The 14,209-nt window shown below is 44.5% G+C and overlaps 1 protein-coding gene across 14 annotated transcripts in view; it reads left to right on the top strand.

The window, feature by feature from the left end:
• SYNJ1 (synaptojanin 1) overlaps positions 1-14,209 on the top strand; it is a 92,773-nt gene that overhangs the window by 69,485 nt on the left and 9,079 nt on the right. For 7 of the 14 annotated variants that reach the window (XM_086675866.1, XM_086675865.1, XM_025912946.2 and 4 more), the window contains 9 exons: positions 1,922-2,084; positions 5,341-5,550; positions 6,664-6,804; positions 7,363-7,401; positions 9,088-9,135; positions 10,411-10,449; positions 10,583-10,653; positions 12,607-12,715; positions 12,940-13,166. In XM_086675866.1, coding sequence (XP_086531992.1) covers positions 1,922-2,084; positions 5,341-5,550; positions 6,664-6,804; positions 7,363-7,401; positions 9,088-9,135; positions 10,411-10,449; positions 10,583-10,653; positions 12,607-12,715; positions 12,940-13,166 — 1,047 coding nt within the window. The remainder of the gene's footprint in view (positions 1-1,921; positions 2,085-5,340; positions 5,551-6,663; positions 6,805-7,362; positions 7,402-9,087; positions 9,136-10,410; positions 10,450-10,582; positions 10,654-12,606; positions 12,716-12,939; positions 13,167-14,209) is intronic. The other 7 variants (XM_086675870.1, XM_086675861.1, XM_086675869.1 and 4 more) reach the window with 4 other exon arrangements.

Genomic DNA, 14,209 nt, shown 5'->3' with positions numbered 1-14,209 from the left:
GTAAAAACGATGTTTGTGGAAAGTGCGTAATAATATTTAATTTGTCCTTTTGAAAGCTAGATATTTTCAACTCTCTTGTCTGTTGCCTTTGCTAATAACATTATTTCAGCCTGAAATCTTCTAGGATGGAGTCCCATAAGAGCTCTTCCATTCCAGGGAAGAATCTAGAAAAAGTAGCTAGCTTAAGTGGGGGCCAACCCACAGGATGACCTTCTTGAGCGTGTTCTTTAAAGACCTGTGAAGCCTGTTGCCAAGTTCTGGAATGGAATTGATTTAGGCTGATAAGCAAGTAAAGAAAGGATTACTAGTTTCTTAGAACGCTGACTTCAAAGCTTAGTGTGGACACTAAATTGCTGTTAAAAACCACTGTAGCATTCAGGCCAGCAGCTTTCAATGTCTCCATCCTGTGCCTTCAAGGAATTCTCATGTCGATAGCACTTTGGGCCAAGGAAGATCTGTACCCACAAAGGTGCCAGCTGTCTTCACAGCATGTCGGTCACAGCTACACAGTTCATTTGAAAATACCAGAAAAGTTCACTTATTTTATATGCTCCAGAAGCTCTTTAAATGAGGAAAGTTGAAACTGTGTAGGAGAAAGCTTGCATTTTTTTTTTTTAATTTTTATTTATTTTGGAAAGAGAGAGCACGAGCGGCAGAAGGGCAGAGAGAGAGGGAGACATAGAATCCGAAGCAGGCTCCAGGCTCGGAGCCATCAGCACAGAGCCAGATGTGGGGCTTGAACTCACAAACCGTGAGATCATGACCTGAGCCGAAGTCGGATGTTTAACCGACTGAGCCACCCAGGCGCCCCTCCCCCCCCCCTTTTTTTTTTGAGAGCTTGCATTTTATTTTTTTTTTTTTAATTTATTTTTTTTCAACGTTTATTTATTTTTGGGACAGAGAGAGACAGAGCATGAACGGGGGAGGGGCAGAGAGAGAAAGGGAGACACAGAGTCGGAAACAGGCTCCAGGCTCTGAGCCATCAGCCCAGAGCCTGACGCGGGGCTCGAACTCACGGACCGCGAGATCGTGACCTGGCTGAAGACGGACGCTTAACCGACTGCGCCACCCAGGCGCCCCTGAGAGCTTGCATTTTAGAAAGCAGATTAGTTACATGGTATGGGTTTTCAATGAAAATGGCTTTCTAGTGCACAGCCTGTGTTTGACCAGGGAGTCTTTTTTTTTTTAATTTTAGTACGTAGTTATTTATTGAGAGAGACAGAGCCTGAGCATGCGAAGCGGAGGGTCAGAGAGGGGGAGGGAGAGAATCCCAAGCAGGCTCCGCACTATAAACTCAGAGCCCGACGCAGGGCTCTAACTCATGAACTGTGAGACCATGACCTGAGCCAAAATCAAGAGCCGGTCGCCCAACAGAATGAAGCACCCGGGCACCCCTGACCAAGGAGACTTGTGGCTGTCTGCAAGTGTTTTGAAACTATTTTTTGAATCCATCAGCAGGACAGTGTGACTTAATCATAACGTGTTTGAGTGTTTTAGATTATACTTTTGTCTAAAAGGCACTCACATTTATAAGAAAGGCGGAGTGCCAGTCTGTCTCTTCTGTAATTGTTTCAGGTAGGAACAGTCACTGAATATCAAAGAAAGTATGAAACTATGTAGCGAAACTGTCAGTTAATTTACATCTGGCCAGGGAAAGATACTGACTTACAGCAAAGGAAACCTGATTCTGCGTGCATCCTAGAAAAGAAGACCTTAGATTTAGCAACACAGGCTTTTAAAGGAGAAACTGGGCATGTTTATACTAGTTAAAAATTCAGTATATGTGAGACGGTGTACGTTGAATTGAGTCTAGCTGAAGTAAGCCTATACTGTTGCATAGTATAACCAGAACAGTCACTTGTTTTCCAAGATAATTTTCATGCCAGTTAATTTTTATCTTACATCTCTTCTTACCAACTAGTTATTGGGTCGGACTATAACTATTACTTTAAAAAGTCCAGACTGGATCAAAAATCTGGAAGAAGAAATGAGTTTAGAGAAAATTAACGTTCCGTTGCCGTCATCGACAAGCTCTACCCTGCTCGGTGAAGATGCGGAGGTCACAGCAGATTTCGATATGGAAGGTTTGTTTATCGAACGCATTTCCTTCTGCACCTCTAGATAAGTGTCCTTCCCATCCGCGAAGTCTCAGTCCCCATCTCTGTCTTCTTGTAACACACAGAGCAGCATCAATTAGATTTTGTTTTGCGTCGTATTGCGTGCAGTTTGCCGGTACCTGGACTTCAAATTGCAAACGTATTTGCCCTTCTGCCATTGAAAGGATAAGATCTTTACAAGTGCTCGTTCATGTCCGTGTACGACAGGGGCACCAATTGGTATTTCTGGTGTGTGGTTTGCAACCACTAATTGCAGTTAAGGTAGAGAGGGAGAATTTCAAAGCGCGTGTTCTAACAACAGAAATGAGTTAAAAAAATGACGATAAAAGAAGGTATATTTCAAAGCAATTTTAGGAAAGATTCTCAAGGCGGCTAGGAGCACATGCATTTGAACGGACCCATATAAATGTAGCCATCTGGAATTTAGTGTTCAGTTATCTGGGCAATAGTTTCCTTAAATGTGATTAAGAAGTGCAGGTGCTTTCTAATGCTATATGCTGTATTTTTCTAGCATGTTTTCCATTAAAATGCATGCCTTAGTTTCTAAAATGACAGTCTATCATACTGTGAGACCCTGTACATCTAGAGAACGCATTAAGAGTTGACCGCCTTAGGAGACAATGCCAGTTTCCCCTTTATTCATTTGTTGACTTAGTCCACACATGTATGTCATACCTTTTATGTGCCAAGTGCATACCGGGTGCTGGAAATTCAACAGATGTCAGCCTTGCCCTTCCAGAACTCCTAGCTTAGTGGCGTTACAAGTGAGCGGGTAGCGAGAATCTCGTGACAGCGATGCAGTGGCGAGCGACTCTGGGAGTTCACGGGAGAGTTGCCCAATCCGGATTTGGGAAGTTGGGAACGGTTTCCCAGAGGAATTGAAATTTAAGTTGAGAATCTAAAGACTGGGTGAGAATTAGATGAGAGAAGGTAGAGAGGGAAAACCAGGAAGAAGGGATGTGCAAGACCACAGTGGGGAAAGGCTCACAGTTCTTCCATAAATATGCTCGTGAGGGAGTAAACAGAGAGAAAAGAAAGCAGGAGGGGAGGCAGTGGGGGTGGGACATGGATTTGGTTTTGATCGTGTCAAACTGAGGTGCCTTTGGAGCCTGCTGGGCCCACATGTAGGCTGTGGGTACCTGGGCCTGGCGCTCCAGAGAGCCCTGGGCTCACGGGGCAATTATAATGGCAGTGAAAGCCATGGCTAGTCATTAGCTTGGCCAGAAGGTCTATGTAGAGATGGGAGAAAACCAGTCCTGGGAACGAGCAGAGAAACTCAGACTTTAAGGACAGGCAGAAGGCAGCTGCTCATAAAAAGAAAATGAGAAGAAACAACTAGAAATGTCAAAGACCCAAGAGGTTGGCGTAAAAATCAAGGCAAGAAATGGTAACAAAGGAGGCATAGTCAGTGGAGTCCTGTGTCACAGAGAGAGGAGGAGAAACGGGGACCACAACTTGCCCTTTGGATTTAATAACAGTGAAAGCGGCTGTTGGTGACACTCATGAGAGTACTTTCCGTGCAGTGATGAAGCCAGATGGTGGTAAATGGAGGTGTGGGTAGAAGATGAAGAAGCGGAGAGAGTGTCTGGAGACAGCTCTTTAAAGAAGCTAAGATGGGGGTGGCGGAGAGAAAAGGGCAGTTGCTCCAGGGAGATCGGGGTTCCAGGGGGTGCTGTTTGAAAGGAGAGAGGCTTGAGAATGCTTAGCGCTGATGGAAAGGGCTGATGGTGTTGGGGACCATCAGGGCAGAAGGAGTGGGGGGGCGTAGGTCACTGAGAAAACGGGGGAGGGGCAGAACCCCCTTTGTTTCCCCCACAAAGACCTAAGTGCAACCACGGGATTGGACTCCAGTTTGGCAGCAGGTTGTCGAAGGGGACGGGGGTCCCATCTTAAGACTTCTCTTTCCTCTGTGAAGTGTTAAAAGTTGAGGCTATCTGCAGGCCTAGGGCAACCCGCCGTTTGGGGAAGAGTCGAGAAGTTTTCGAGATAAAGCTCCTGAGATGGAGTTCGGCGGGAGCCAGTCACAAAACCGTGGAATTGCCAGGCAGCTTTGGGACCCCAGAGGAGGCTGAAGACTGCAAATTTAATGCCACCGCAACCGTCAGCACCACGTGACCAGCAGCAGCCCAGGTGCAGCCACAGAGAGATTAGACAGTGCAAATGACAGGTGGGACAAAAGAACAGTGCATGGGGGGCGCGGGGGTGGTGGAGGTGAAGTGCCCTGGAATGTGAAGTCACCTTCAGAGGAGCAGAATCCGACAGACGGGGGCTGAAAGTAGAGGGGGCCCAAAGGCCTGGATCCTGATGAAGTCCCAAGAGGAAAGAGTAACTGAGAGCGAGAACCGGAAGGCTGGGAGCTAAGGGTCAGAATGAAGTGTCGGGAGCGTATTTCGGAGGCGGTGCCGCTGTGAGGGCTGTGTGTGTTTGAGCGGAGGAGAGTGGAAGGACAAGACCAAGGCATTTAGGTTGTCGCTGCGTTACCGTCGATGCGAACTTTGATGTCACCCAGAAAGATGGTGGGACCCGACTGCCATCCTGCTCTCTGCTTAGTCCTCGATGAACGGGTTCAGGTGACCAGGAGGATGGAGGTGGGAGATCATGACAGCAAGGAGGTATACGGGGTGTTCCGTAAACTCCCGCTGGCATAGCCTCAGAGAAGTTTGTTCAGGACTGGAAGGTTAATGTTCTGAAATTGGAATGAGGTTGCGAGGGGCACCCTGGCTGTACTTTCCAGCCTCGAGGAAAGGGGAGATGGGGGAGCCCGGGAGAGCCCAGGGGGAGGAGTGGTGAGGAGACTCTGGGGGAAGGGTGTGCACTGGAGCTGAGTTGAGGGCAGTGGGGAGGGAGCAGTTCCACAGGGCACGTAGGAAGGTTCGAAAGGAGAGCAGTAAACCTTTCAGTGGGCCAGCACTGGTCCGGCTGCTGAGTGGAGAATTGAAAGCTGTGAGTCACCCCGCTCAGTCACCACTGGCATCCTGATGCCCTGAGGTCATAGGCTTCTCTTTAATTACATTTTCTGTAAGGGCGTTGATACTATTTCTGGTTCCGCACACATCCAATTTTTATATGTGTCTACATACTTAATCTATGCACACTGCGATGTCATAATGTGAACGTGTTTATTTTGCGTCTTGAACCCCCTGAATTCACCAAACCTGGATTGGTGAAGACCATCTCTGAGAAAGTTGACATGGTGGTCATTTTGATAACCTTGTGTCCTTAGGTGATGTTGATGACTACAGTGCTGAAGTTGAGGAAATTCTTCCCCAGCACCTCCAGCCGTCCTCAAGTTCTGGCCTCGGCACTTCCCCGAGCTCTTCACCCCGAACCAGTCCCTGCCAGTCACCAACCATATCAGAGGGTCCTGTGCCTTCCCTTCCCATAAGACCGAGTCGGGCACCATCAAGAACACCTGGGCATCCATCTTCACAAAGTGCGTATTTTCCTTAAAGTTGTGTAGGACCTTCCCTAGCTGATTTTATTTTATTTGTTTATTAATTTTTTTAAATATATGTTTATTTTTGAGAGAGAGCGAGAGAGAGACAGAGTGTGAGCAGGGGAGGGGCAGAGAGGGAAGTAGACATTATCCAAAGCAGGCTCCGGGCTCTGAGCTGTCAGCACAGAGCCTGATGCCAGGCTTGAACCCACAAACTGTGAGATCATGACCTGAGCTCAAGTCGGACTCTCAACTGACTGAGCCACCCAGGTGCCCCAATATATTTGATTTTAGACGATCAAATCTCTGTCGCCTTTGGATCTGTACCATGTTTTCTGTGCATACAGAAGAGGAAACTTTGTAGATGGTAAGCTCTAAATGGAAAGGAAACTCATCATCACTTCACTTGATGAGAATTTTTCTGAAATCATTTTTTCTATGTGCTTAGGTTTATCCATGTCTTAAAACGAATGTTTTTCTATCATTATAGTAAGAACTCATAACTATCTGGGCTTACCTATATATCTGTACGTAACCTATATTATAGTATGAATTAAGAAGAGACAAAATTTTTTTTTAATTCAGATTTGTAGTCATTACTTCCTAAAGTTGGAATATCTGTCTCTGGAAATTGTTACATCACATGATTCCATGCTCACCAGCATCTCCAGAAAATGTCTTCCATTTCATAGATTTCTCCAGTTCTCCCATACTGCTCTTAGAGGCCTGACTTCTTTAGTTAAACTCAGGATGAGCTCAGGTCTAGAGAAAAGAAGAGATTCCTTTTTCCTTCTCGGTAGGGGCCAGCCGACTGCAAATGACTTCCTTCAGCCCACACTGTGTGCCGCCTTGATGGGGCCACTTGGTAAATCGGCTCTCAGCACCTGGGGCCTCGGCCAGCTGGTCCACAGGAGCTGGCGCCATTGCTTCCATGGCACCAATGGGGAATTTACTGGCAGAACTGCTTACGTTATTGATACCAGAAATGCGTGTCCGTACATGACAGTACAAAGTGAGAAAGTAAGCAAAATCGAGGATTTCTCACACGTATTGGGAAGTACCATACCTTTGCGCTCACACCCACTGCTCTCACCTGCTGTACTTGTTCAGGTTCTCCTATGGACGCTCTGCCGGCAACACAGCTGCAGCAAAAAGATTCTCAGACCTTAGAGCCCAAGCGGCCTCCTCCTCCCCGCCCGGTGGCTCCTCCTACGCGCCCCGCCCCCCCACAGAGACCACCCCCACCTTCAGGTAACAAACCACGTGATTTCCATTTGGGCTAGATTTCCGATCTTCCTCCGTTCTATTTTATGGTGTTTTGCACGCTTAAAACCTCTAGCTTCCAGATTTTATGATTTTTCTGTCGTTGCTACTGCCTCAGCCTTTCTCTAAGGAACATGGCAGGCCCCTCGGAACAGGTAAAAAGAGTGTTTCCCAGCTAGATTTCTGTAATAGGGCTTTCTAGCTGCCTTCTTACAGGTGTGCACAAAATGTTTTGTTTTTGCTAATTTGATGCAGTTGCACTAACTTCTGTAAAATATATAAGTAGAACTGAAGGGCATACATATACTTACTTCCCATAAAGTGTTATGTATTTGCCTAAATATGCTTTTTAAGTAAGTATAGTGTTGCTATTTAAATTGTGAGAAATATTTGCGTTAAATAATAGCTTTTTTATAGTACCAAGATACTAAGATGTAGTTCCTACATGTTATTTAACATCATGAATACTATAATAAATCTTTGACGTTTCAGTTTTTTATTTAATGTCATTTCCTTTCTGCTGCATATTTTCTTATGAACTCTAAGGGGCTAGGAGTCCTGCACCTGCTAGAAAGGAAATTGGAGGTAACCATTTATATTTGTCATAATACATGCATCTCGCTTCATTCATGTTTTGGAATTTTATCCCTGTAACTAAAAAGACATTTCAGATTTGTCTGATAAAAGTCAAAGTGAATGATATTTATACTCCAAGTTAAAAATGGCCCCAAACTTTCATTATATTCCTGTTAAGTAAAAGATTAGAGTTCAGTTTCACTCATGAATAGAACTAATAGAGGCTTCCATTTTCCGGGTAGACATGGTTGAATTACTCATCAAGGACCAGTACACTTTTTCTTAATAAATATAGTTAGTTTGGTGACAAAGATTTAGTTCCCCCAAATCACACTAATTTCAAAAGGAATTCAGGTATAGTAAATATAGAACATTTCCCAAGTATTTGACTGGTGATGATCTAGTACATTCCTTCTCTAGAAGCTTAGCAAATCTGACGAGCAAAACTTCCAGGAATGCAACTTAAAGTTATAATTATCTGAAACATATCCTTCAGTTTTCATGGCTTTATCACAACTTGTCATAAAAGTTAATGCTTCACTTTTTTTCAACACAATAATGATTTTTTTCAATAAGGAAGTTTTTATTCACAAACGGATCACTCTTCAAAAAAGTGTACTCGATTGGGTTTACGTGAAAATTTCTCACAAAACTCCACTGGAGCTCTGGTTTGACAAATGCGTTTAATCTACGTCTCAGGAGAGGATGGGCCAGGTTGTCATAATTCTGCAGAAGAGCCTTTACAAATGTACCGTTAATATTTTTAAGGCTCACTGTACTTGTGTGGTTGTTCTGTTTCCACTCTGGCCGTCTAGTGCCGATGCTGACCAAGTCGTGTTATCACAGGCTGACTTTGCTTGTGTGCAGGTTTTAAGGACTTTGTGTAGAAAACAAAGCTCAATTATTTCAGCATGACGGTCTCCGCAGAACACTGCTGGATGATGATTTTTCCATCAGCTTACAAAAAAACGTTAATTTTCCCCATTTTAAACTCCTGCCTTTATTTGTATTTTTATGATAAGTTCTATTTATCCTCCTCTTTTAAGTAGGAAAACAACTTGCAGAAAATAAGTTTTTAAATGGATTTGTGAAAAAGTTATAAAATCTGACTTAATTTTTAAAAAGTGCTTCTTTTCATAATTGTTTCATAGGCAACGTTTGCAGCTTATTTATTTTTTTAACCCTATAAGCCAGTAACTCCTTTAAGGCAGTAACTTAGAGGAAGTCATTATAGTACTTTTGGAGTTTTCTTAAAATGATGCATCAAAAACTAACCTCTAAGAAACTAATATAGTCTCATAGAAATTTATAATGAAATTGAAGCTGATTTTGTTTCCCCGTTTTGCCTGTCAAACATTAGAGCTTTTATTAGTGATTTAACTGTGAATGTAACAAGATGATCTGTAAAGCAAAGGCTTTCTTGAAGATATTTTAAAATTCCCTAGTAATCTCAGTTATAAAAAGAAAACTGTCATCCCCTTTCTAGGCTGTTTGAGGAAAGGGAGGACTGGGGTTTTTGGGCAAGGCATCTAAAGTCGCTTTGGTTTGTAGCGATATCTTTGAAGAAATGTTAGGCAGTAAAAGAACCTTTTTTTGCAAAAGTCAGCTGGAGGAGGAAATTGTGTCTTGTGCCTGCCTTTCGGTCTGTGCCCTGGGCCCTGAACAATACACAGCTTCTGTTCTTTCTCTAAAAAGGTGTCGGAGCCCCTCCCAGTCCTGGGGCAGCTAGGCGAGAGACGGAAGGTAACAAGACTTCTGCGCCCTAGAAACGGACCCCTCACCTCACTTCCAAGTGTCAGCCCCCCAGCACGCCAAGGCACACTAAGTCTGCCCTTGGTCTGCCTGTAAACTTCCCCACCCCTCCTCTTACACCGTGTAACCTTGTACTTTTTCACGTTTCATTCTGTGTTGTGGATAGTTTCTAACGGGTGACCCATTTAATTTCCCTCCAATTCTTAACGTTGTTGTGCACTCTGTTTTGTATATATTGTCGTACCTACTTAGGATATGAAATTACTGTACAATGGCATTTTAAGAAGAATGCCTTTCAAAATTCTTTTCAGAGTAAGTCAGAAATGTACTATGCCAACTCTGAAGTTTTAAAAATTAATAATCGTAATTAAATCCTATTAATTCTAGTCCAAGAATAAGTATTTTGTGGATGATTTCAAATAACATAAATTTTTTTCTGCATAGTAATGCTGAACTAAATTTGCTTAAAAGACCTAAGACTAGAAGCCATTCAGTAAGATTCTAGTGATCAAACGGCTGATGGATTTAACATAACAATTACTCTTGAATTTCCTTTAAAAAAGAATAAATTTGAGATGCCACCTTTAATAGCCAACCCCCCTCCCACACACACACTCCTTTTGGCCCCTAGAGTGATTTATATCATTTCATTCTTCTGTACCTTTCTAGTGAGTTTGAACCACATATTAACACTGTCCTCCGTAAAGCAAATGCTTATTTGTAAGATATGCCTGCCTTCTACCTTAATCATGGGATTTTGTTGTGGGAATCTAAAAGATCTCATTGTAAGATTTCTTTACCGATAATGGTATCTACAGCATGAAGCCCTGGAACAGTGTTGTTAGCAGCCCCTTGCGGAACTTGGAAAATGCTGTGTTTGCTCAGGAGCTTTGTCCGGCAAGCTCTGAGAAGCAGCGGGGTCACTGCTTGTGACCATTCACACAAGCCGACCTTCTGTTTTCAAGGTTCGCAGGAGAGAACTGTGTTAGGAAAGTCACCTTAGAAGTAACGCTGTGAGATACCAGACCGAGGGCTAAACTGTCTCTCACAGAATACTTCACTAGAAGTGTTTTAATTTCTCTCTCTTCTGGGGACATTTCCTTCAGGACTGATAATAGCTTTCATCCTTATCCAAAGCAGTATGCCTTGGGTTCCCATCTCATGCCCCCATTTGTGCTGGTAATGAAACAGAACAGCCAGCTGATGTTATACAGTGTTGCCTGACTGTTTACTTATGACTCATTTCTTTCCCTTCCTGCTTCAAAGCACCCAAAAGCCCTGGAACGACACGGAAAGAAAACATAGGTAAAAACACTTGAATTTAGCTACGTAACCTTAAAACTGGACCATGTAGACACTGGGGATTTAAGTACATGGTTTCTTGTTTCTTTCTTTTTGTAAAAGAACCTAAATACACAGTGTGATGTCTTTGTTTCAGGACGCACTCAGCCTTCACCTCAGGCAGGACTCCCAGGCCCAGGACCTGCTGGATACAGTGCAGCCAGACCGGTAGGCAGCACCTAGCCTGGGAGCCTAGAGGTTCAAGTTCTGGGTCCCAGTTTGCTGTTAGTCAGATGTGTTATCTTGGGAGGTCATGTGGCCAGTCCAGGCCTGGTTTCCTCGACTCCAAAATGAGGGAATCGCACTTGTTGATCTCCAGGGTACCTTTCAACTGTTAACATTCTAGCGCACTCTTCAAAAATAACTAAATATACTTTATTATTTGAATCAAAATGATGCATGTCAGTAATTAGGGTCACTAAATAACTGAGGATCTTAACATTTATGAGAGGCCAGTGTATCTGTGCAGCAGTTTAAGGTATTTTCTGAGTAATTAATGGGGAATATGAAGTCATCCTTCAATAAGAAGGATTTTAAAACTAGATTGCAGGGACGAAAATTCATGATGAGAGTCCGCATACTAAAACTGGTTCTGAAGGTAGTCAAGTAGGAGAGCAGATGGTGTTGCAGGGCTTCTCCCTTCCTTGTAGATCTGTGCTCTTCTGTGTTCATCATATGCTCTCTTAGACACATAATTATCCTAATATTTACCTACATGAAAACTTCCTCTGGGGTCAAGTAATACAAGGAAATGGGAACCCGGATCAGCGGCTCATCTAGTGGCTCCTGGGACTTCTGGGGGGGGGGGGGGGCTCGAGCCAAAGAGTGGGTTCTGGGGCTGGACTCTCGGGGGCAATGTAGGGGCCACTTCTAATGAAACTGCTCCCGGCTCCTGGTAAGAAATTGTCATAAAATTTCTAAGATAGAAATCCCTTGTCTTTTCTGTTGTAGCTGTCCTGTTAACATCCACCCTAGAAGCCCTTTACTATGTGTAATAGTACACTCCAAATTAAAGTGTCTGTGGAATATACCTATAGATAAATACGCACACACACACACACACACACACCCCTGCAGATACCTATTACCCATTCTCCTTTTCTCAGAAAAGGGAAAATTGCTATTCACTGACTTTATCAGTGCACTTTATTTAATGCCATTAGAGTAGGGAAGGTAAGTCAGGATTTTGTGATTGCAATAATAACATTTGCCTAAAATAAGAAATATTGGGGACTAAGAGGCTCCAGCAAACTTATGAAAATAGACAACATGTGTTTCACCAGCATCTCTTTTTTTTTTAATTTTTTTTAATGTTTATTTTTGAGAGAAGGAAAGAGAGAGAGAGAGAGACAGAGTGTGAGCGGGGGAGGAGCAGAGAGAGAGGGAGACACAGAATCCAAAGCAGGCTCCAGGCCCTGAGCTGTCAGCACAGAGCCCGACACGGAGCTGGAACTTACGCACCATGATATCATGACCTGAGCCGAAGTCAGACGCTTAACCAACCGAGCCACCCAAGCGACCCTCACCAGTATCTCTCTTAATTAATTTAGCACATTGGATCTAGTCATTCAAGAGTTTTTCCTTCTGTGTTTGAAAAAAAAAAAAAAAAAATCCCAGGGTGTGGATTTTCTTAAGCGTCTTAGTTGCTACACATATGTGTATCTTCCCTCTCCTCTTGAGCTTTAACGCCATCCCTGTCCCCTGTGAGGGCACCACTGCACGTGGGGCAAGGCAGAGGCCCCGCCGCCCCGCGCACCCGAGCTTGGGTCCTGGCCTTCTTTTCTAGCTTTGCGGCCTTGGGAACGCTGTATACATTTCTTTGTGGTAATTGAAAATGGAGGTGATAAACTTAGCACCTGCCTCTGGGGGGTATTTTGAGGATGAAATGGAAGTGCCTCAGAGCGCTTAAGTAACGTTGTGCCTGACGCCTCGTACACAGTCCAGAACAAAAAGGGAGGTTGTAAGGTGTACGACTATAGGACTATAAATAGAAAGCAATGAACACAACAGGAGGGGGGCTAACGCCAGAGGGGTGACAAGACGGGATACAAAAGCAACTATTTTCACAAAATCTCATCTCGTGAAAATAAGCGTCTCAAATGTTGTGTTTCCCCTCTGCAGACTATCCCGCCCCGCGCCGGAGTGATCAGTGCCCCACAGAGCCACGCTCGGGCATCTGCTGGAAGACTGGCTCCTGAAAGCCAAAGCAGACCGCCGGAAGGACTGAAAGGTAGGCCCGAGTCCGTTCTAAGTTTTTTCACCTTTCCTTCTCCCTTCTGTCATCTCTCACCTTCCACGACCGACTCCAACAGGGAGAGCCTTCCTTCTTTGTGCCACAGGCCATGAGGCCGCTGGGGGGGGAGCGGGGGACTAGAATCTCCCACGGCCTCACTAAAGGAAGAACAGGATGTGGTTTTCTAGACCGGGCCTAACATCTGAAAACTCATCGTTTAGGTTCAGTCCTTCTTCCCGAACCGCTGAAGCCTCAGGCTGCGCCCCCCGTGCAGCCCTCTCTGCCCCCGCCCGTTCAGAAGATGCAGGAGCCCCTTGTCCCCGTGGCAGCGCCTCTGCCTCAGTCCGCCCCCCAGCCAAGCCTGGAAACCCCGCCGCAGCCGCCCCCTCGGAGCAGGTCGTCCCACAGCCTGCCTCCGGAGCCTTCGCCGCAGCCGCCGCAGCCGCAGGTGAGGCCCGCTGGTGAACAGAGAGCACCTTTGATGCCTTTGGTACAGTCTTTGCACCCACTTCCCTCGGACCCGGGGTTCTCAGAGAGCGAGCTTGGGATTGGCTTCTTGACGGAACTTCCCAGGGGCTCCCAGGCTCCTTTATCTTGTTCACATTCAAAGCGTTTGTGACTTCTTCATCTTTTTAAATGCCCGCTTTACTTTGGATACTTACTTAGTATAGTAGGACGAACAGCAGTAGTTTCTTTTTCTTGTTGTTCACAGCCGATCTATTAGTTCCGGCTTTCACTTTCTGGACAGGGATGCCTTACCTCTGGCAGAACGGTTAATTTCCAGTGAACAGAGAATAATTCCTGTGTTCCTCCAGGTGCAAGCAGTGGTTCTTTTCCGAGCCCGAGCTGGCACCAGGGTCTTCAGGTATTTCTGTTTGGGGTGGGCAGCAATGGGCTTTTTCACCAAGTAAAAACCATCGAAAGAATAAGGGCACCTCACTGGTGTCACACAGAAAACAGTGCCATTGCCTCAGTGGGTGACAGTCCTAGGATCACAAGGATTTGTCTTATGCCAGTGTGACCTCACGTTGGAAAGACTTCTGGTGTGTATATACAGAGTTATTTTAATACGGGGTGATCATGCAAGTTGAATTGTTTTATCTTTATTTGGATGCCGTTTTACTTCGTTTTGCTATATACATTCTAGTAAAATTGTTAAAGTCTATGCTTAGTAAGAACATTCTTTGATGTCTAGCCTTACATTTTATTTTATCCTAATGTTTTAACTTAAAAATGTCATCAAGGCCAAAGGAATGTGTAAAGCTTTAGAAGTCTGCTCTTTGACTGACAAGGCCCCTTAAGCACATTTATAAATACTAGTTTGCCCCCATTTTTACAGCTATCTGGATATGTCCAGCTAGTAGGCAGAAGTTAACGGTTTCTTATGCTTCTGTATGGTGAAAAACAGATACTAAAGTAAATACAAGTCTTAAAATGAATATTGTCAGCAATTAGCACTTTCTCATTAGACTTGGGTCACATTTATAAAAA

The sequence above is a fragment of the Puma concolor genome, chromosome C2, assembly GCF_028749965.1.
Source record: "Puma concolor isolate L17-30 chromosome C2, mPumCon1.1.hap2, whole genome shotgun sequence".
Lineage (NCBI taxonomy): Eukaryota > Metazoa > Chordata > Mammalia > Carnivora > Felidae > Puma > Puma concolor.
The sequence above is the reverse complement of the archived record's forward strand: the minus strand, read 5'-3'. Positions and strand labels throughout refer to the sequence as shown.